Source organism: Pimephales promelas, chromosome 25, assembly GCF_988280905.1.
Source record: "Pimephales promelas chromosome 25, fPimPro1.hap1.1, whole genome shotgun sequence".
NCBI lineage: Eukaryota > Metazoa > Chordata > Actinopteri > Cypriniformes > Leuciscidae > Pimephales > Pimephales promelas.
This window is the reverse complement of record NC_142793.1, coordinates 11635170-11656822: the sequence shown is the minus strand read 5'-3', so window position 1 is coordinate 11656822 and position 21653 is coordinate 11635170. Positions and strand designations below refer to the sequence as shown.

At 38.1% G+C, this 21653-nt stretch overlaps 1 protein-coding gene across 1 annotated transcript; it reads left to right on the top strand.

Moving 5' to 3' along the window:
* The first annotated feature begins 1722 nt into the window (after window positions 1-1722).
* On the top strand, window positions 1723-21309 carry snx33 (sorting nexin 33). The gene is made up of 2 exons (XM_039669873.2): window positions 1723-3959; window positions 17499-21309. Exons 1-2 carry the CDS (start codon window positions 2555-2557, stop codon window positions 17750-17752), a joined length of 1659 nt encoding a protein of 552 aa, XP_039525807.2. The 5' UTR covers window positions 1723-2554; the 3' UTR covers window positions 17753-21309.
* Window positions 21310-21653: the final 344 nt, after the last annotated feature.

Below are 21653 nucleotides of genomic sequence, written 5' to 3'. Positions count from 1 at the left end.
CAAAATCATGTTACAAATCACATTCAAAATGCTGTTCAACAGGAAGGTGTGTGTGAATTCATTTCAATATCTTTATACACCTCAATTATACAGCTGTCTGTGTAAGTTTATCAACACTTATTATTTAATTCCCCCTCGTATTGATTAATATTCCTTATCCAACAGTTATAGGCTCATTTATTTAATTATATTACGTTGCTTTTCCCCCTTATGTTCTTTTATCTCAATCTCTGTCTTCTTTTATGTCATTTTTATCATGACTATTGAACTTATTCTTTCTACATTTTAGATTTTGTCATCGTCAAGTGTGGTCTAGGCTGCAGGCAAACACCACACTTCCACTGCTGCTACTGCACATCAACATTAATCAGAAGAGATGCTCTGATTAAACATGTTGCAAATTGTAAACATACATCATTCAGACGGCGTCCACCCATAGTGCCGCCAGCAGCACCACCTCCTCCATCCACAGCTAAAATACCTCCAACCCCTTCAGAAGGACTTCCATCAGAAATACCCCAATTCCCAGCAAAAGGACCTCCATCCACAGCAGACCAACCTCCATCAGAAATACCTCCAACCCCATCAGAAGGACCTCTATCCATAGCAGATGAACCTCCATCAGAAGGACCTCTTTTCCCAGCAGTAGCACCAGCAAAAGCACGTGTCCGGCAGCGGCAGCAAGTCAGGGTGTCTTGCGAACACTGTGGCATTCAAATAAATAAAAAGAACTTACTGGTTCACATTAACAGAAAACACAGCCACACTTTGCTGGGAAGATTCGACTTCCAATAATATTGAGGATTATGTTGACTATGCAAATGTTTTGCAGTTTTATGTTTTGTAGAAAACAAAAACATTAAAATCTCATGAAAAACAAATGTTGTGTTCCTCAAATGTCATACTAAGATTTCAGCAACATTTGTTGTGGGGTATTACATTAATGAACATGATATGGTTCGAATGAATTCACAAATAGCATACATAGCCTTAAAAAAACAAGCTAGTAGCACACAGATTACTATTTCACGTCGTTCGTCGCATGCTGAAAAATAATAAAAATATATTTGAAAAAGGTAACGCAATATTACATGCCAGCACCAAAAATTTCATGTAATTCATGTAATTTTATTAATTTGCAGCAATAAACATGTTTTTCATTAGGTTAGTTAGTGTAAGAAGGGCTTGCAATAATGTTAAGAGCCAGTGAGTGGCGCTTCACTAGGTTCACAGAGGTGGAACTGGACGTCTAGCCCCACCCATTTGATTTTACTTATGTCACGTGGTACTTGTTAGTTTTCTCATCGCTGTATTAGGATGGACCAATCACAGCCATTTGTGATTATCGGATAAGAAAAAATATTATTATTATTTAACTTTTTTATTATAAACAGTTCTGTGCGGATTTCAATGTAATCACTTGAAATTATATTTATACTTTCTTATAAATAAATGTATCCGATAACAAACAAACGTCCTAAAATTTGAATGTGACTGAATGGCAGATCCGGACGCCCTGCGCCCTCGTTTCGCCTCATTGTCATGGGTAACTTAATAATATAACGCCAGCAATTGTCACTACAAAGTATTGTACACTATCTAGATGAGTTACTGTATTCAATCGGATGTGTTTTGAGTTGACCTGAAACTGTTTCAGTCAGTCCTTCAGTTGTTTTCTTGACCGTCGGGCGGCGCCACAAACGTGACTGTAAATCTCACACTAAACTGCGCGACTCTCATTGTTCGATCGTCACGTCATGGAAAGAGTTACTGCGTTTCTGCTCAAAGTAAAGAAATACTTTATGAAAAGCTCTTGGCCTGTTGAATCACATCTCGAAGGAAATACTTTGAGTGCACAGCGATTTGAACTGGACCTGGGGATTATACAGATGCTTTAGATGAAGTTTTTGTTCTTTTGTTGGCGGAATGCAAAGGATACGTTTATTTCTCATATCTGTCCGGGACGGAATGTTGGTATAATGTTTTCATCTGGAGTTTAGTTCAGCCGGAGTTGCAAAAATACAAAAATATTTCACAGCATGCAGGATGGCTAAAACTTTTGTTATGGTGAGGCACTGAACTGAATGTGTTTGCCGGTGTCTCAGTTCTGCTGGACGGGATTTGTGGATTTGTGGATTTATGGGTTTATTTTTTTGCGGCTGAAGATTCTGGTTTTGTGGGAATAATGAAACGACATAAATTAAGGGAAGTTGGAGAATAACAACCTGACAGGGAGTTCCAACATGTAACTTTTTATCAAATGTAGAATATCGGATATTATTTCCGAGGAAATTAAGATTCCTGTTGTCTTCTTTGTGGTCAGTAACTTTAAAAAGACTTGAAGATCTTTATCTTGAAGAATGTTATTTACCAACACCCTCAAAACTACTAGTTTTATTAAAGTGCTATGAATACATTAATAATTACTGCTGTACTACATACACAGTTACATTTTAATTTATCTAAGCCCTTTTTTCTTAGATTGGCAGTCTGAAATGAGGTAAGGGAACTTTTTTTGTGGCCCATTTTTTTCTGTCTTGCAAAAGTTACAAAAATGTCCCTGAGAGCCAAAGCCCTCTACACTTTCCAAAGTGAGAACAAGGAGGAGATAAGCATCCAGGAGAGCGAAGAGCTGGTTATTTTCGATGAGAACTCTGTGGACGGCTGGCTACAAGGGGAGAACAGCCGAGGAGAGCGAGGCTTGTTTCCTGCCTCGTACGTCCAGATCATCCGGCGCCGATCCGGGTCCAACCTCACAGATCAATCCCTCAGTTCACCTGGAAGCTCTCCTGGTAAGGATTTGTCGTATATCCAAACTACCCCGACCCCGCCGAGTGACGACGATGACGACTGGGACGACTGGGATGAAACCTCAACGGTGGTTGAGGATGAAGACCCTCGGAGAGGGGTGGGTGCCAATGGACATTCCCAAAGTCCATATTCCAACCCCAATGTCTACTACCGGACCAAGCCACACATGGAGCGTCAGGACAGCATGTCGAGCAACAGGAAGGGCAGCATGGTGGGCAGAAACTTGAACCGATTCTCCAGCTTCGTGCGCTCAGGTGTGGAGGCCTTCGTACTTGGTGACGTTCCCATGATGGCTAAGATCGCAGAGTCGTACACCATCGAAATGGGCCCCCGGGGGCCGCAGTGGAAGGAGAGCCCTCAACCCTTCTCCTGTTCCATTGAAGACCCTACCAAACAGACGAAGTTCAAAGGCATTAAGACGTACATCTCGTACCGCTTGACCCCCAGTCACATTGCCAGGCCGGTTTACCGCCGCTACAAGCACTTTGACTGGCTGTACAATAGACTACTGCACAAATTCACGGTGATTTCCGTGCCGCACCTCCCTGAAAAACAGGCCACGGGACGGTTTGAGGAAGACTTCATCGATAAGAGGAAGAGGAGGCTTATTTTATGGATGGACCACATGACCAGCCACCCGGTGTTGTCTCAATATGAGGGATTCGAACACTTCCTCATGTGCACGGACGACAAACAGTGGAAACTCGGGAAGAGGAGGGCAGAGAAAGACGAGATGGTCGGGGCTCATTTCATGCTCACCTTCCAGATTCCCAACGAGCACCAGGACCTTCAGGACGTGGAGGAGCGCATTGACACCTTCAAGGCGTTCGCCAAAAAGATGGATGACAGCGTGATGCAGTTGACGCACGTCGCATCTGAACTAGTCCGCAAACACCTCGGAGGATTTCGGAAGGAGTTCCAGAGGCTGGGCAACGGCTTCCAGTCCATCAGCCAGTCCTTCTTGCTGGACCCTCCATACAGCTCGGACGCCCTGAGCAACGCCATCTCGCACACAGGCCGCACCTACGAGAACATCGGGGAGATGTTCGCCGAACAGCCCAAATTCGACCTGTTTCAGATGCTGGATAAACTGTCGCTGTATCAGGGCCTGCTGTCCAACTTTCCAGACATCATCCACCTGCAGAAAGGTAAAGTGAGCTGAACAAACATAACTTAGTTCACCTAGTGCTGTATGTAAGCCCTGAGCCGCAATGTAAAAAAAATAAAAAAAATCTAGCATTTCGAGATTAAAGTCAAAACGTTTCGAGATGTCAACACGTTTCGACTTTAATCTCAGAATGCTAGATTTTTTTTTTTTTAACATTGCCGTTCAGGGCTTCCGTAGTGCTGTCAAATCGAGTAATCGCATCTAACAGAAAAGTTTGTGCTTATATTATATATGTATGTATATATTATAATCATAATTTAAGTATATATATATATATATATATATAGGGCTGTCAAACGATTAATCGCGATTAATCACATCTAAAAGAAAAGTTTGTGCTTATGTAATATATGTGTGTGTATATTTATAATTATAATTTATAAATGCTATACACATATATATATATATATATATATATATATATATATATATATATATTAGGGCTGTCAAATGATTAATCGCGATTAATCACATAATTATACACAGTGCACCCACATTTATTATGTAAACACAATCTTTTATTTTGGATGTGATTAATCGCGATTAATTGTTTGACAGCCATAATATATATATATATATATATATATATATATATATAAATAAATATATACTTGTCAGATGTGATTAACGATCACGTTTAATCGATTTGACGGCACTAGTTCACACACAATTGACTCTCTTTTTTTCTTTCTTCTGTTACGTTAACTCAAATAAAATCAAATATAAATTTTAAAACGAAAAAAATATATATTCTTTTTTTTAACTGTTTCTCCTGCCATTGACGGAAATTTTCTGTTTTCACTGTTATACGGTTGGGGGTGCTATTATGCATCTTCTGTACGAGTTCTGAATCTTGCGAAAAATGCGAAGACGTAGAAACAAGGGATAGCAGATGATAATGCAATCAACATTAAACGGCATAGAAATCTAAACTGCCTAATGTTACTGAATGAAAAGTCGACCAAGGTTGAGTTAGGACTGAAGCTTTGGGGTGTTGATGGACTCGATCTACTCTGTCTATGTTTTGATCATCGTTCTGAATATGATCCACAGATCCAGACGTAGCCTTTGACAAAACGATTTTCTCAGCTTTTTGCTCAAAATGCTTTCTTTTTAATGAAACTTACCCACATTCAAATGTTGATTAGTAATACATGAAGCTAGAATAAAACTTTTCTGTTCTTTCTTTTGACATGTTACATGTTCAGATATTCATACTTCAAAATATTCTGAGGGCCATGAAACCTTTTGAAAATGCCTATAAATGCTGGCTCTGGCTGATCACTGGTGAGGAAACAGTTAAAGATATTTGCTGATAACTGAGTTAAACCCTTGTGTTTTGCACATGGATGTTGAAATTCAGCATTCGTCATTCATTGCATCACCTCAACCTTTTAAAATAATTTCTACACCCCTTAGTCTTGTTTCTGAACCTGACTTGCTCTAATGTGGGGCGCAGCTGGACTGCCCCAGTGACATCATGCCTGTAGGCAGCCAATCACACGTGTTGTTATTTATGAGCAGGGGTTGGTGGGCCTCGCATTGTGGACTGGAGTGAAGTTTATTGTAGATAATGTCAAGTCAGGTGATTTGCAAAGACATTTTAAAGCTGAAAAGTGATGCATCTGACATTTACAGGGAGCTAAGAAAGCTCTGGCCCTGCTCCTGACGGGAAGCATCCTCTAAATCACAGGAAGTGAGGGAAATATTGTGATTAATCAGTGCACTCAAGTCCAGGACATTAAAGCTCAATCAGTTTGTGGCTCAGACAAGCTTCCACTTTCATTATGATCCTTCTGTGGAATGTCATAGTGATGTTAAGAATGTCTCGCTCATAAGAGCTCAGACTTAACATATGCTGGCATCCTAACGCATAGTAAACGCCAGTATTTACTCTACGGGATTAAATTTGAATTCACTTTGGGCCTGTTTACACCTGGCCACTTCATGCGTTTCCACTGATCGAATAGCTGACCCAATTTGTTAAAACTGTTCCATCTTCTACACATAAATGTCTCCGCAAAACAAATATAAATCCCCACTGTAAAAAAAAAAAAATTTATGATGTGTTATCAACATTTTTTCTTTTGTCAAATCAACTTAAATAATTTATATAGTTCAGATAACATAATATTTTGAGTTTCTGATGATTAAATCAATCTCCTTCATTGTATTAACTCAATTTTTCCATTTCAATGAACTTAAAGTTAAGGCAATTTTTAAGTTAAACCAACAATATTTTTACAGTGATATCATCAAATTCAAATCAAGTCAATTAAAGCTATAGTTATGAACTGCATTTCATTAATCATGAGCTAATTTCAAGATTAAAGACCGCAATAGGAGAGTGAGTAGCATCAGCATTGGTGAGATAATTTAGTATCATTGTTTTTAATGAAGATGATTGTGTGTTTGAGCTTCAGGATGCTACGTCAGTTTCATTTTTGGCTTGCTGAAGAGATCCTCGGCTGTTACAGTTGCACTGTCATATTTGGTTACCATCAGCCTACAACACACTCTCACGCATTTCTTTTGTACCATTTTGGGAGGAGTCAAATTTACATATGTGGCTTCAACAACCAGATGCATTTACACTTGTCCAATTTTGATTGAAATGCGTCTCAAATCAGTGGTCGGATTTAAATCCATCTCGAAAGCATTTTTGGAGGGCATTTACACGATCTGAGAGCTATCCGGTCAGAGAAAACAGCCACTTAAAGGGATACTCCACTTTTTTTGGAAATAGGCTCGTTTTACAACTCCCCCAGAGTTAAACAGTTGGGTTTTACGCGTTTTCGAATCCATTCAGCCGATTTTTCTGCTATTTAGAAGAATATCAGTAACAGACAGTTTCTAGTCTCATTGACTTCCATAGTAGGAAAAAAATATATACTATGGAAGTCAATGAGACAAGAAATGGTCTGTTACTGATATTCTTCTAAATAGCAGAAAAATTGGCTGGATGGATTCGAAAACGTTAAAACCCAACAGTTTACCTCTGGGGGAGTGGTAAAACGAGCCTATTTCCCAAAAAAGTGGAGTACCCCTTAAAGCCTCATCTTAAAGCCTTTGAGCATATCCAATTCCAATACGGTCATGTTTAGCAAGTGTGAATGGCAAAAAAATCACCATAATAATAAAAGGAAATAAATAGTAGTCATTATAAAGATCTGTAAGAGTCTATGCTTGGATCATTAGTGATTATTATGTGTCTACTAGCATGTTATATGTTTGGCAACACTCTTATAACCCTAATTGATGGAGTGTGTATAGCTTTTCATTTCTTCAACAACAGCGCAGTCTCATCCCAAGAAGTCACATAACTGACGTTTTTTGACAATACGTCAACATCCGCCTTTTTAGGGTACCCTTAAACGTCGGTTAGATGACATTATCGGATCCTAACTCTGCCCCAGACCTAAACCTACCCCGTCACGTAACTGACGTTAAAGGTAAAGCGTCAGTTGTATGACGGCCCGGGATCGTCAACTAACCGACGTTTAAGGGTACCCTAAAAAGGCGGATGTTGACGTATGGTCAAAAGACGTCCCAAGACGTCAGTTATATGACGACTTGGGATGAGACTGTGTTATCAACAACCATGTAGGAAGACTCATCATGGCAAGAAATGACCAAAGAAAATGTAAATAACATCAAAACATTAGTTTCCATCAAGTGGTGCATATATTTTTGGTCAAGATCTTGTATTGATAATGCAAGAGTCCAGCACTCTGTAAAGTCTCCTCCAGCACATCCCAAAGACTTCCAGTGAGTTTAAGATCTGGATTCTTCAAGCTCCTCACAGTCACAACCATTCTTTCCCAATCTGAGCCTGATGAATCTTGACATTGTCATCCTGGAATATCATGTTGTGTCTTCCTACTTGACTGTTTAAGAAATGGAAAGCTACACACTCCATCAATTAGGATTAGAAGAACTGTTGCCAAACATATAACATGCTAGAAACAAAATAATTATCCAACCATAGACTCCAAGCATTTCCCTATTTAAATCCAAACAGCAACCTTTTTTTTTTGACCGGGCACTGAATATATATATAGTGGCAGAGACAATTTATATAGAGACATGCCACTTCCTCGATCCTCAATACAACTATATTGGGAAAACCTGTAACGCCAAAGATGGCGGTTGCGGGACTAGCGGGACTTAGGCTCTCTATTGTGTCATTTCATAACGTTCCCATGGCAACGGGGAAATGGCTGCTCTTGTGTGAAACAAACACAACATTTTTCAACTTTCTACTAAGATATATGACTTTTTTTGCAACGAAAATGCGAGGCTTATGAAATCATGCAAACCCCGCATATTTTTCACGGAAATCTGCAATTTATGCGGCAAAAGTGCGGCGTATTTGAAAAAAATGCGGCCCTCGCATGAAAATGCAGACTTTGGCTGATTATGCATTGAATTCCGCCATCGCATAATCGCGTTTTTCTGGAGGGACTGGAATATGCTTCAAACCGTGTAGCGCGCACATCAGAGAGGGAGAGAACCCTTGCGCATGCGTAGTAAAAGCATAACCTGTGGGGAAAATGGCGTTTTAAACCTTATTTTGGGACAAAGTCATCAAACGTTTTCAGCAATTTTTATCATATTTCACTGCTGTTTCTATACATGCAGTTTTTATGTCATGGTGACCAGTGAAAGTGCAGTTCTGACTCTCTGCCCATTCATTTAGATAGGAGCCTGGTCTTGTTAGTCCAAATTAGTTGCCCGGAGGTGTTGCCAAGATGGCGGCCTAGTGGCATGACTTGCCTAAAAGGACTTTGATAGTGGTCATCAATCAATCAATAGTCGTTGCTGTGTCTAAACTTGCCTGGTAGTGGATATGTATGCTTTTCTGGCCACTCTATTTGTATTCATCATCAGTTCATTATTGCATAAATTCATGCAGCTTGAATTTAGTTAAAGATATAATTAGCAACACACTTTTTTTAATGTTTAAAGGTCCTGTTTAAGATTTCAATCTCCAAAATCACTCCCTCAAAAGACATACCAGCAAAAACTGCTTTGTAGGCAGAAAGAGTGATAGAAACGGGTCTGATTCAGTGATGTCTGTCGGCATTCAAACAGTAATCAAAGTGAGGATTTAATGTTGTCTAACAGGTTAATGCTGCATTGATAGTTAGTTTGCTGAAGGCGTGATGAGTCACATGACCGAGGCACATGCCAGACCCCAGATTTACGGATAATATTGATTTGGAATCAATGGAATATAGATTTGTTCCCGTAAAGTAGTTGTTATTTCAAAGTCCTTAAAGCATTATTGTGCCTTATAGGTTTGTTAAAGTATAGCATTATTCTCCAGAATTAGTTAGTGCTTATCAAACAACCGCCCTAAGCAAACAATTGACATGTGAGTGTGTTGAAAGGAGGCCAGTTTGATTGCTCTAGTTTCACGTCCACACCCTATATAACGGTCGTAACATGATTACTGTTCATGTTTAGACACAATGGATCTTAGTGTACAATGGATAATGGTGTTTTTAAATAATCAAGTTGCTAATGGCAACTAATGGACACAGAACAAGCCTTCCACAATAGAAGTCGATTAGAGTTTAGTATATTGCGCTGCTGATGTTAGCTATAGTCGTTGATTCATTGTTGCATCATCATTGATGTTTGACTTACTTTCAATATTTAACTTGCTCATTCACTAATTCCCTTGAATCAGTGATGATTAAGCATATAATTATAGTTTTGATGAATATTTTTACGTAATATACATACATATATAAAAAAGTTATACATATGAAGGTATTTATATGTAGATATGTATGTGTATATAGGATTAATATATTTTTGTTTTAGTTATATATTTCAATTTTATTATTGCTGAATCAACCCAAATACATTCATTTATACCCACAAAACTAGTTTTCATGGGCTCAGAAATAGGCAACAATTGCAGATTACCATTTTTTATGATTTGATTTGAAAACATTTAGAGATTTGATATTACATAAAAATAATTCATATTGGTGCATCCCTAAATATCAGGGCTTATTTATATTGATTATGTCAGCAGAAAATGTATTTTACTGGCAAGAAGACTATAAAATAAGGTCGGTGCACAATGTGACCAATAACATTTATTAAAGCAAGTAGTAAATTTGATAAAATGGTAGTTTTATCTTTGCTGTAGGACATCCTAAAGGGGCTCGTCCTGCAGTTATAGTTGTCTGACGATATATTAAAATTGAGCATCTGTTTCTCTTGTGATCTGCACTGGGAGAGATCAAAGAGAACCAATGAACTGAGGAAAAACAACACATGACCCAGGCAAATAATAACAGCCCTCTCTGAGCACGCTCCGTTCGGCTTTTGCGCGTCCCAGCCAAAGAGCTGTAATCAGATCTGCTGTGGGACGCCAGGACACTTGACCTGACGTCCAGAAGACAGCTTGAACCTGACCGACTCCTCGAATTAAAGGCTATGGAAATATTTAGGCCTTCCAAAACAGTGGGAAATGAATTTGGATTAATCCATGACATCTCCCACCTTAGCAAATAGGGAGAGAATGAAAAATTACGAGCAAAAACAAAAGGCATTCCAGGCCTCGGGCTCCGCGTGTACAGTAGTCATGAACTCTTTGGCTTTTATGGGTGTTGGTCTGATTTTATTGCCAGTAATACACGCTCTCACTCACACACCCCTGTCAGAGTTGTGCATTTTTGTTGCTTTTAGCTTTGAAATAAAGAGGAATAACATGTCAGGGCAAGACTTTGAATTCCTCTCCATCTCTGAGCAGCTCATGGCTAACTTGCAGGAACTGAGCCGGTTTTGTATTTTGTATCATGCATGAGTCTTAAAGCAGCACTATGCAGCTTTTTTTAAAGGGTTAGTTCACCCAAAAATTCTGTCAGTATTTACTCACCCTCATGTTGTTCCAACCCCGTAAGACCTTCATTCATCTTCGGAACACAAATTAAGATATTTTTTATGAAATCTGAGAGCTGGATCACTCCTCCATACTAGTCCATAGGCTTCTTGAGGAATTGAAACTTGCCGGCCTCGAAAAGTTATTAAAGACATCGTTAAAATAGTCCAAGTGACTACAATCTTAACGTTATCAAACGACGAGAACACTTTTTTGTTCACAAAAACAAACATAAATAACTACTTTATTTCAACTATTCATTTACTTCTCTCTGGGCCTCAAGTCAGGTTACTAGTTTAATAACGTAAGCTTCTGTTATTGTACGTCACACGCATCACACACATGACCAGCGTCGGCCAATAGTGAGCCTACGTGTGACGTAGCTCTACGCTATCACACTACATTAACTGACTAGAGGCGCATAGAGAAGTAAATGAATAGTTGAACACATTATTTTTGTTTGTTTTCGCGCACAAAAAAGTTCTCGTCGCTTGATAAAGTTAAGATTGAGCCACTGTAGTCACTTGGACTATTTTAACAATGTATTTAATAATTTTTCGAGGACGGCAAGTTTCAATCCCTCAAGAAGCCTATGGACTAGTATGGAGGAGTGATCCAACTCTCAGATTTCATCAAATATATCTTAATTTGTGTTCCGAAGATGAACGAAGGTCTTACGGGGTTTGGAACAACATGAGGGTGAGTAAATACTGACAGAATCTTCATTTTTGGGTGAACTATCCCTTTAAGTTTAACTGAATAACTTCGGAGTTATTGCAATGGTTATATGACTATTTTCGGGTTGAATGTTGGACGTCTCACCCATCACTCCTGTCTTGTAATATAGCAACTGAAAACACAAAGCTAACTTAGATTTTACTCACAATGTTATACTTGAGCCACACTTAAAGGGATAGTTCACTTTGAAATTAATTTTTGGTATGTTTTAGCTTACCTCAAGGGCATCCAAGATGTAGGTGTCTTTGTTTCCACAGTATTTTCAATTTTGATATTTTTCGGTCAAACCGTTCTTGTCTATCCGTCATATAATGGAGGTTTAGGGGGTCCTCCCTTGGTCCACCTCAAAGAGCATGCACAGAGAAGTCAAAATTAAACATGATTGAATGACTCTTAATATATTGAATGACTATAATTTACTCACCTTCATGTTGTTCCAAACCTGTACGAGTTTCTTTCTTCTGCTCAACACAAAAGAAGATATTTTGAAGAATATGGGTAACCAAGCACATTGATTTTTTAGTATGGAAAAAATGCCATCAACTCTTTGGTTGCCGACATTCTTCAGATATTTTTGACAACCAATTTCCCTTTTCTGACCTACATTTAAGTGCTCCAAAGGTGATTTTAAAGCATCACTTTTGTTATGATGCTTATGCTAATGTTAAATTGCCTATTGAATGCTATTTTTGGCATTTAATGTTTGAGTTTTGCAGTCAAATGCATCTTCGTGTGTATTTATACGTATTACTTTCACGATCAGTTCAGTTTTTGATCTGTAAAAACTAATAAAGTGGTCAAGTGTACTGGATGTATGAAATGTCAGGCGTCCTAGCAGAGTAACAAAACGTCATTTTGAAAAGCAAACATTTACATTAGCCTAATATACTTCTTTTTGTACACGTGTTTTGCTTGAAAAGCATGCTTGTGCAATTTTTTCAGGCCTACCTTTATGGTTTGTTTCTGCCCTTCTGGTGTCTGAGAATTTGCTCTGGGATAAATTGAGCTGTGACTGTTTTTTCCAGTCTGAAATTCCTCTGTGTTTCCACGGCGGTGCTGTTAGACACATTAAATGCAGCTCTGAGGCTTCAGGTCAATTATTCTTTGTGCTGTTAACATTCATTTCACCTCAAAGACTGAGAGAAAGCTCAGATCATGCACAGATCCTATTTCTGATAGCAATTAGCATCATGCTAACCTATGTGGTATATTATATTTAGTTTGTTTGTGATTTCAGATTGAGGTTTTAATAATTTAAGAAAGTATAACACAATTATGTTGTATATCCAGAATATGAAGAGCTACAATGATTTGTTATTTTTACTATTTTAAGTAACTTAACAAATGTTTAGGAAATGTTAGCTTTGCAAGCTAATTGGTTAGCTGGAAGCACTACAGAAATGTTTACTTTGACATTTTGACATTTTAATGACTTGAAATTGTATTATATAATTCAGAAGACACTATTTTACTGGCTACTCTGTATGGCTGTATGGTTTTTGATTAGACACAGACTAAAACACCCTCAGAAAATAATTTAGGTGGCCAAGGGAGTTTGTTTTCCATCTGAAAGCCTCGAGACATTCCCTCAGAGTAAACAGAAGCCATATATCTGCTAGTATTTATATAGGGAAAACAAATAAATAGACAGTCACTGACCACAAAAAGTGATGTGCAGACTTCTACGGATGCTCAACTTCCTCTTTTAATGGCTCTGTTAGCACACGTACACTGAAGTTTTTCATGTTAGAAAATACAGAAGAGGAATTCACTTAATTCCTGTCATTCATGGAGTGTGGTAATCTTTAGCATGTCTGTGGTCCATTATAGAGGACAAATCAAATTAAACCCTCTTTTAAAGATTTGTTTACTGAACATCACAGAACAAAGTGAGCAAAACCAAATGTTTGGAATGATAGAAAAAACTTTGACAATCAGAAATATTTTTGAGCAACAATTCAGCGAATTAGAATGATTTATGAAGGATCGTGTTACACAAGACTGGAGTAATGATGCTGAAAATTCAGTTTTTATCACCGGAACAAAATTACAATTCTATATTCAGACTTTAATTTCTGTCTCTTTAAATAAACATCTTGCGTTTTGCATGTGAGATATTATAATACATCTGTCATATTGAGCATGGCTTTGTTGAATTCAGTCCTGCAGACGTGTGTGTGTGTTGGAGTGTCAGTGCTGGACCGTGCCTGGTAGCGCTGGACACTTATTCTGTCCCTCTGTCATGAAAAAAAAAAAAAAAAAAAAAATCACCCTACTGTTTCATTGTCCTCCAGGAAGAAAAACATTATTGAAAATAGGTTGTTTTCATTTGCTTTGTCACATTACGGCTCTCTTTAATATCAATTAGGGGTGTGACGGTATTTAAATAACCGTGAGACCAACGGTTATAGTATAGTACATTTATACTCTATAACCGCCAAAACCATGTTATTAAAATATATTTTACAAAAAAATGTATATCATACATTTTTTTAAATACTAATATCAGCTTACGAGGGAAACGGAGGTGGAGTTAGTGGTGCTTCGGAGGCTGCTACTGCTGGAAATGATTCAGGAGAGGTCTATGCCTTTTTACCAGGAGTAAATCCTTGTTGATACTCGACGCGTCCGAAGGTGCACAGCAAAAATGACGCATTGGGTGCGTAAGACCGTCAAGAAGACCCCATTTCGCTTGGCCGAGGTTGAACGACTTCAAGCCGAATCTGCCCAAGCATGTACGTCTCACCTCACTGGTACCCAGTCTGCGGGTCTGCTTTCACATCTGCCTCATTTAGTTCTGTTGAATCGCACTAGAGTTCGTTTTCCCTCTTGTTGCGGTTCGTTTGGGCAGGTGTGAAGGCAGCAATCGCACTTGGTGCGCACCAAAAGCGGACCAAACAAACGTACCAAAACCTCCTCGAAGAGCCATGACTCCCTTTAAGCCATGAGTGACTTACCGCGTTCTACACTCTCACTAAAACACTCATCATCATAAACGATGAAGTTGCCTGCACTGCACAGTGAACCTCTTATTTATATCGCGCCTATACTTTGTTGTTTATGAGGGGATTTGCGAAAGGATTAAGCTCGTGCTGATTCTGAACATAAATTGTGTGTGAATTCTCCGCTTGTCAGCCGGATTTTGCTCCTCTTTGTTTACTTCCAGGAGTTCTGTTGGAATTTCCCCGCACGTTAATTCTGACCAATCGAAGTGCAGTTATGGAAATATGTTCAAGACATATCTGGCCAACGAGTAATGTGGATGTTGTCACTTGACTATATTTTGGTTCGTTTCATCAACTCATCAAGTGATTCGGACCAGAGCAATCAGTGTGATGTGAAAACGAACCGAAACCGCTGAAAAATGCTACAAAATATAATTTTTCGCAATCGCAATCACGCAGGGGCGTTCCCACAGCGTTTTGACGCAGCGCGAGTTCCCTTGAAAGGGAACCATGCCAGTATGCAGAGATTAGCCAATCATTACAGAGGTACATGCCATTTGCGCACAGAGTTTTAAATGGTGCACATTCATATGAGACGAATATCAGTAGCATAATACTATATAATAAGCAGTTTTATTTTATATTATATTATGGGTCGCCATGTTGAGATCACATGACCAGCCGAATATGACAAAATTGGTATCTTGTTAACCCCCTTGTTAATGGATATTTTCAATATAAAGATGAAATTATGACACTAATTCATAATTATGAGAAATTTAAATTATGAGATTAAAAAGTGAAAATTATGAAAAAAATGTGAAATTATGATATGCGAAGAAAGTTTTTGACTCTTATTTTTAACGTCATAATTTGTCATAATGACATGAATGAGTTCAAAGAAATTATAAGATATACTAAGTCACAATTATGTGATCAGATGGTCAAAGTTATGACAAACTAAGTCATAATTTATATAATTATGAGATTAAAAAGTGAAAATGATGATATATTTAAGAACGTTTTTGATTTATTTTCCACTTATTTTCATAGATGAGTCGGCTGTAATTATTAGGCTAATTAGGCTGTAAGATAAAAAGTGGAAGTTTTTTGATAACGTTGAAATGGCTTACTACAGTAAGTCATCATAAGTATGTGATGGAAGTCAAGACAAGTCATAATTGGGATAAATTGAGAGGATGAGATAAAAGCCAAAATTCTTTATTACAGAAAAAGTCAAAATTACTTTTTCATAATTTCATGTCAATTTTTACTTTTCTTCTTATGTTCCTGACAGTATGTCATAATTTCACATTTATCATAAAGTCATCATTGTGACTTAGTATGTTTCGATTTAGACTATTTATCTCATAATTATGATTTGCCAAAGCATGATTTATGTCAGGACAAAATGCTACAAAAAGTCTAACAATCTGCCATTTTACTCAGTGTGGGGTTAGAAATGATGTCCAAAAATAAATATGCAAACATGACCTTGTTTACAGGGCACAATATGGTCTTATGTTAGATGAGGGAATGCAAACACAAGGTCTTTGCATACGGTCTCTGAGCTTTCATTTGACTGTACTCGTTTGTTCTCTTGGTGGTGTTTTCACAGTGGGTTTGTAATCATGAAAAGGAAATAAAGTAATAAATTGCTGTGTATCAAATCCCAAACACAAAGAACACAGGATTGTACTTTCTGGTCAGATTACAGGTGTGTAGAGCACTGTCAAACACTGACCTGTGATCAGTCATACACACTCCATATCTAATCCCTCATGCCGTCCCAGAAAGTCTCTGCGTTCTGTGCAGATTCAATCGTATTTCTCTGCGAAACCTGTGACTCAGCGGCTCCGTTCAGATCTCAGATTCTCATGAGCGTGCGAGTGGTTTGTTCTGTCACAACAGGACGTGAATGATTAGAACCGGTTACGCTGGAAACGTGAAGCAAACATGGGACAAAAGGCACTTTTATCTGACAAGTAAAAAAGGCTGAGATTCACCGAGCTGTGAACATTTAAAAATAATTTTGTGTTTTTTGCTAATATTGGAGTCTCGTTTGGCATTTGCTTTGCAGAAAAAGTGTTAGACAAACAAGTGTGATGTAATCTAAAGTTTAACACGGTTTTTACTTTGCAGGTCAAATTGACCTTAAATTCAATCAATAGAACAAAAAAAAAAAAAAAAAAACACACGATCAAAAACTAAAAATTCTAAACATTACAACAAAAAAAAAAAAAACCAAAATTATTTTTAAAACTGTATTTCACTTTAAAACCATTTGTTTAAAAAAAGAACCATATAAACATGTTTTTTTTTTATTAAAAATATAAACGCTGCTAATGAATACAACGTTATACTCGTGTAGTCCGTTTGCTTTGTAATAACGATTATAAAAGCGAATGGAGACCTATCCAGCTTTGCATGAACAGTGTTGCTCCCTGATATTGTTAGTCCCAGCCTCCGTCTCCATTAGTAGGATATGCGCTGGTTCATTTTTTGACTGTGACCGGTAACGTTATGCTTTTGCCTCTTCTATTTGGATGCCTTGTTGTTTCTTGCGTTTCACCTGAATGTCTCGAATATATCCTTCAAACGCATATTGCAGCCCCTTTTGCCTACTTCTATTGGACACTTTATTTGCTGCTTTATTATAAAAGTTTGGTAACATTTCAGCAGGAAGAGCTGTTACAGCATAAGCCATGTTGATACGAAACCAGAGCCCAGATGAAGTTTGTTGGACTTAGCAACAGTAAATAAGGGGGGCGGGGCTTAGCCAAAGGTGGATTGCCTATTTGGTTAGTAGAAGCCTAGCTGTGTGCTAAAAACGTCCATAGTTAAAATTTTCTCCAGCTCCATTGCTAGTGTTTGACTAGTAGTTAGAGCATTTATTTAAAAACAGTTTAAAACCTCTCTTTTTGCTTCTTTTCAGGTGCTTTTGCAAAAGTAAAAGAGTCTCAGCGTATGAGCGACGAGGGGAAGATGGACCAAGAAGAAGCAGACGGCATTCGCAAACGCTGCAGGACTGTGGGATTCGCCCTGCAGGCCGAGATGAACCACTTCCACCAGCGCAGGGAGGTGGATTTCAAAGAGATGATGCAGGCGTATCTCCGCCAACAGATCGCCTTCTACCAACGCGTAGGTCAGCAGTTAGAGAGAACCCTTCGCATGTACGAGAGCCTCTAGAGCCTGACCTTTGGCCTCTGGATTGTAATGGGGATACAGACGGATATGCAAACGTTTTTTTACTCCCGAAGTTGGAATTTTTGAGTTCCAGACAGGATTATTTGCAAGAGAAACAGGACATTCTCGCTTCTGCACTTAAAAATGTCACTTTTAACCCCAGAAACCAACAATGCAGTTGCCTTTGATAAACCATGTATATCTTCATCTTCATGTTTTGAATTTTATTTAAATGCCTGTTAGATCAGTCTTTTAGATTGCCTGTTACTTTTTACATATTTTTATTCAATAGTCACAAAGTCAGGGGTGCGAATGATGTTACCTGCGTGTGAGCAGGTGTAGACGGTAATCTGACGCCAAAAACTGGTCACGTGACACGAATTGTTTACGCATTAGTTTGCTAAAACGCAATTATCTCCTAAAAGCATCAAGTTGGGATACCGTGTGTCTTATCCAGGTGGAATGCAAGAAAAAAAGTGTCAAAAAAGATGCTGAACGTTAAATTTTCTTTTTATGCGAGTTGCCCGTATAGTTGCCCCCTCTGAAATCTCATTGGTCCAAAATCCAGTGTATCTGTTGGGTTTCGGAAGTAAAAACTCATTTTCTCTATAGGGATTTTTAATGACAACCTATGAACCTCACTGTGAGCTACACGGTTGATAATTGACGAAATAAAATTAAAATGAAAATTTAACAGCAGAATTTGACTAAAACTACATTACCCATGATGCTGTGCGGAAAATTCCACCAATCAGACAGTCGCTATAAGCAAAACGTGCCAAAAGAGCTACTTAGCTCCACCCACTCCCATGAATATATATATATATATAATATATATATATATATATATACATAATCAATGTTTTTTTAATGAGTGTTCTTATATTTCTCCTATATTTCTATTCGCAATGCTTCATGGGGATTGTAGTTCTTTCCATCACTAAAACCGTTAAGTACACAGTCTTGTAATTTCTGATTTTCAAATAACTTTTGCTTTAAATCAAATTTGTAATGTTGTGATTCGCCTCGTTTCTGATTGGCTTGGTTCATGGGTTAAAATGCTTTAACAACGTTTTTTTTTTTCTTATTCCTATGGAAAAAATACTGAAAAAGTGGGCGGGCACTGTTGCACTCTGTTAAACAAAACATGTTCTGATTGGCTGGGATTTGTTGCTTCGGGGCAACATTTTAAAGGGTTAGTTCACCCAAAAATGAAAATAAAGTAATTAATTACTCACCCCCATGCTGTACCAACCCCGTAAGACCTTCGTTCGTCTTCGAAATACAAATGAAGATATTTTTGATTAAATTTGAGAGCTGTATAACTACCACATAGGCTCCTATGGGACTGCCTCTTGACGGCCCAGAAAGTCAATGAAGAAAATCTTTAAATATTCCATGTGACTACAGTGGCTCAAGTATAAGTTTATCAAGCGACGAGAATACTTTTTGTGCGAAAAAACAAGCAAAAATAACGACTTTATTCGACTGTTCCTTTTCTTCCTTGTAGCGCTGAGACGAGAGTTCAAGAGATTTCCACGACGCATGCGCGACCTTCATTTGTGTTCCTGAAAACGAACGAAGGTCTTACAGGGTTTGGTACAGCATGGGGGTGACTAATTAATGACTTAATTTTCATTTTTGGGTGAACTAACCCTTTAATTTTGATAACGATAGTAACATGACTTGACGCTTGAGACGTTCAACTGCTAAATTAAGTTTGGACTAGATGAGCAAAGAATTAAACCCACATAGCAGGTTCATGTGGCTTCTGCTCGCTTCCAGGAAGTTTAATCAGAAATCATGTTTATCTAGTTCCCCTTCAGGCAGCAGAAGATTCCTGAGTTTACGTGAAAGTAAGTTTTCTGATCTGATACAATGAGAGTCCTGCTATTCATCAGGGATTCAGATGAATCACAGCACGCTTGCATAGCACGTTTTTTCCACGCTGGATGGTCCGGTACTAATTTCTCCTTGTGTTATCAAGGCAAAACTTGTTTTTGTGAATTCTTGAGCAAGAATCCCCACCCAGAGATTCTGTGTATCAGATGGAAACACTTCAGTATTAGCATTAGCATTAGCATTTAGCCTAACTGTTTGTTGTTCAGGGTTTTTCTAATGCGAAATGGAGCTCATATCCTCCTCGTCTCGTTTTTGTGTGCCCTCAGGAAAAACTTGAGAGGACTTTGAGCTTTTGTTAATGGGTTTTGTTTTAATTTCCTCAAAAGTAGGCTAATCTTTATTTTTAGTTGCTAGGTTTAAGGGGTACAGAAGTTTATGTAAGTCTCAAAGCTGCAATTTGTGGTTAAGAGAGTTGTGATTTTTTACAAGGCTTTTGGTTTAACTGTAAAACTCGTCTCAAGTTTCAGATTGTAAACTTGGATGTTCACTGTTTGCACACTTAGTAACTGAGGACCAAATGTAAACCTTTGGGTTTACCAATGTTTTACTATAAACATGTTCAAATCAGAGCAGATTTGGGCACAAGCAATGTATTAATGAATAAAAGCCAACATGAAATCACTGAAATTGACCGTTTACTTTCTTAATACACATTAATTTGTTTTTTGTTTTTCAATGGATGAAATCAAATTTAACTCTTTCCCCACCATGGACAGAAATTTCACTGTTATACGGTAGGGGGCGCTATTACACATCTTCTGGAAGATTTCTGAATCTTCTGATTTAAAAACACAGGTGAAGAAGAAGCAGAAACAAGCGACAGCACATGTAAGCAGATGCATATGTAAAATAACAACAAAATACTCCCATGAAACTTGTGAAAATGATCAAAAATGTTGGCAACTTTTTTTCAAAAACACTGGTGGGGAAAGAGTTAAAATAAAACGTAGCTTTTTTATTGTTAAAATATGTTATTATGAAAGTAAAATGGCCTGCGAACAGCATTTTATGTTGACTGTGGTTCGTAGAAGTTGTGTTGTGGCGTCCAGATGTTTATGTACCCACAGAAGGAAACAGTCATTGCTTTCAAATCAGTTAAAGCATCGCTGAAATATCCTGTAGGGGATTTCATTTCTGGTAAAGCAGGCGGGAAAAATGCACATAAACAAAAGCCTCTGCTCTTAATTCTCTGGAAAACCTTGGAAGGCAAACAGACCTTGTCTCGAGGTTGCGTGTGTCCACTTGGCGACTTCCCTCACATTCCTTGATACAGCTGAGCTCAAACGCATAGCTTTTAGTCATACCAAAGACAGGTTTCCATGACTAGACCAATCCAAATATTCCCTTTTCTTAATGGTCTTCTTGCGTTTCCCACTACAGTCAACAGCAATGTCACACCGGAAGATGGATTACACACATTCTGAGAGACAAATCAAGCAAATAAGAACAACAACTTATTTGTTTGTTTCTTTGGGGAATGGCAGACCTCACACGGATGATTTTGGACTCGTTAGGACGTGTGAAGCCGCGTCCAGCACATTGCTCTGTGTTTACTCACTGTAAGGAGGACAGTAGGATTTATATAATGTGTAGATTTTACACTTTTACACAGTTCTGGTGTCCAACAGGGGATCTGAATAAAGAGATCTCAAAATGGATTCAGTGTCTTTTTTTGGTTTGAAATTTGTTTAGTAAAGCAGAGATTTATGAGTGATCGCATGTGTTCTGTTGCAAACCACCAATAAAATAGCTTTGAGATTTGAGTTACATGGCACTGAAGTAGCAACGCCAACAGACAAAAATAACCGTGTTTTGTTTTCAGTTAACTCATTAGGGAACATGTGGACATAATATATCTGCTAACATTTACTTATTTTTATGTAAAATGCATGCTAATTAAAAATGAGTAATGCCACAAGCAGTTTAAAAGGATAGTTCACTTTGAAATTAATTTTTGATATGTTTTATCTTACCTCAAGGGCATCCAAGATGTAGGTGTCTT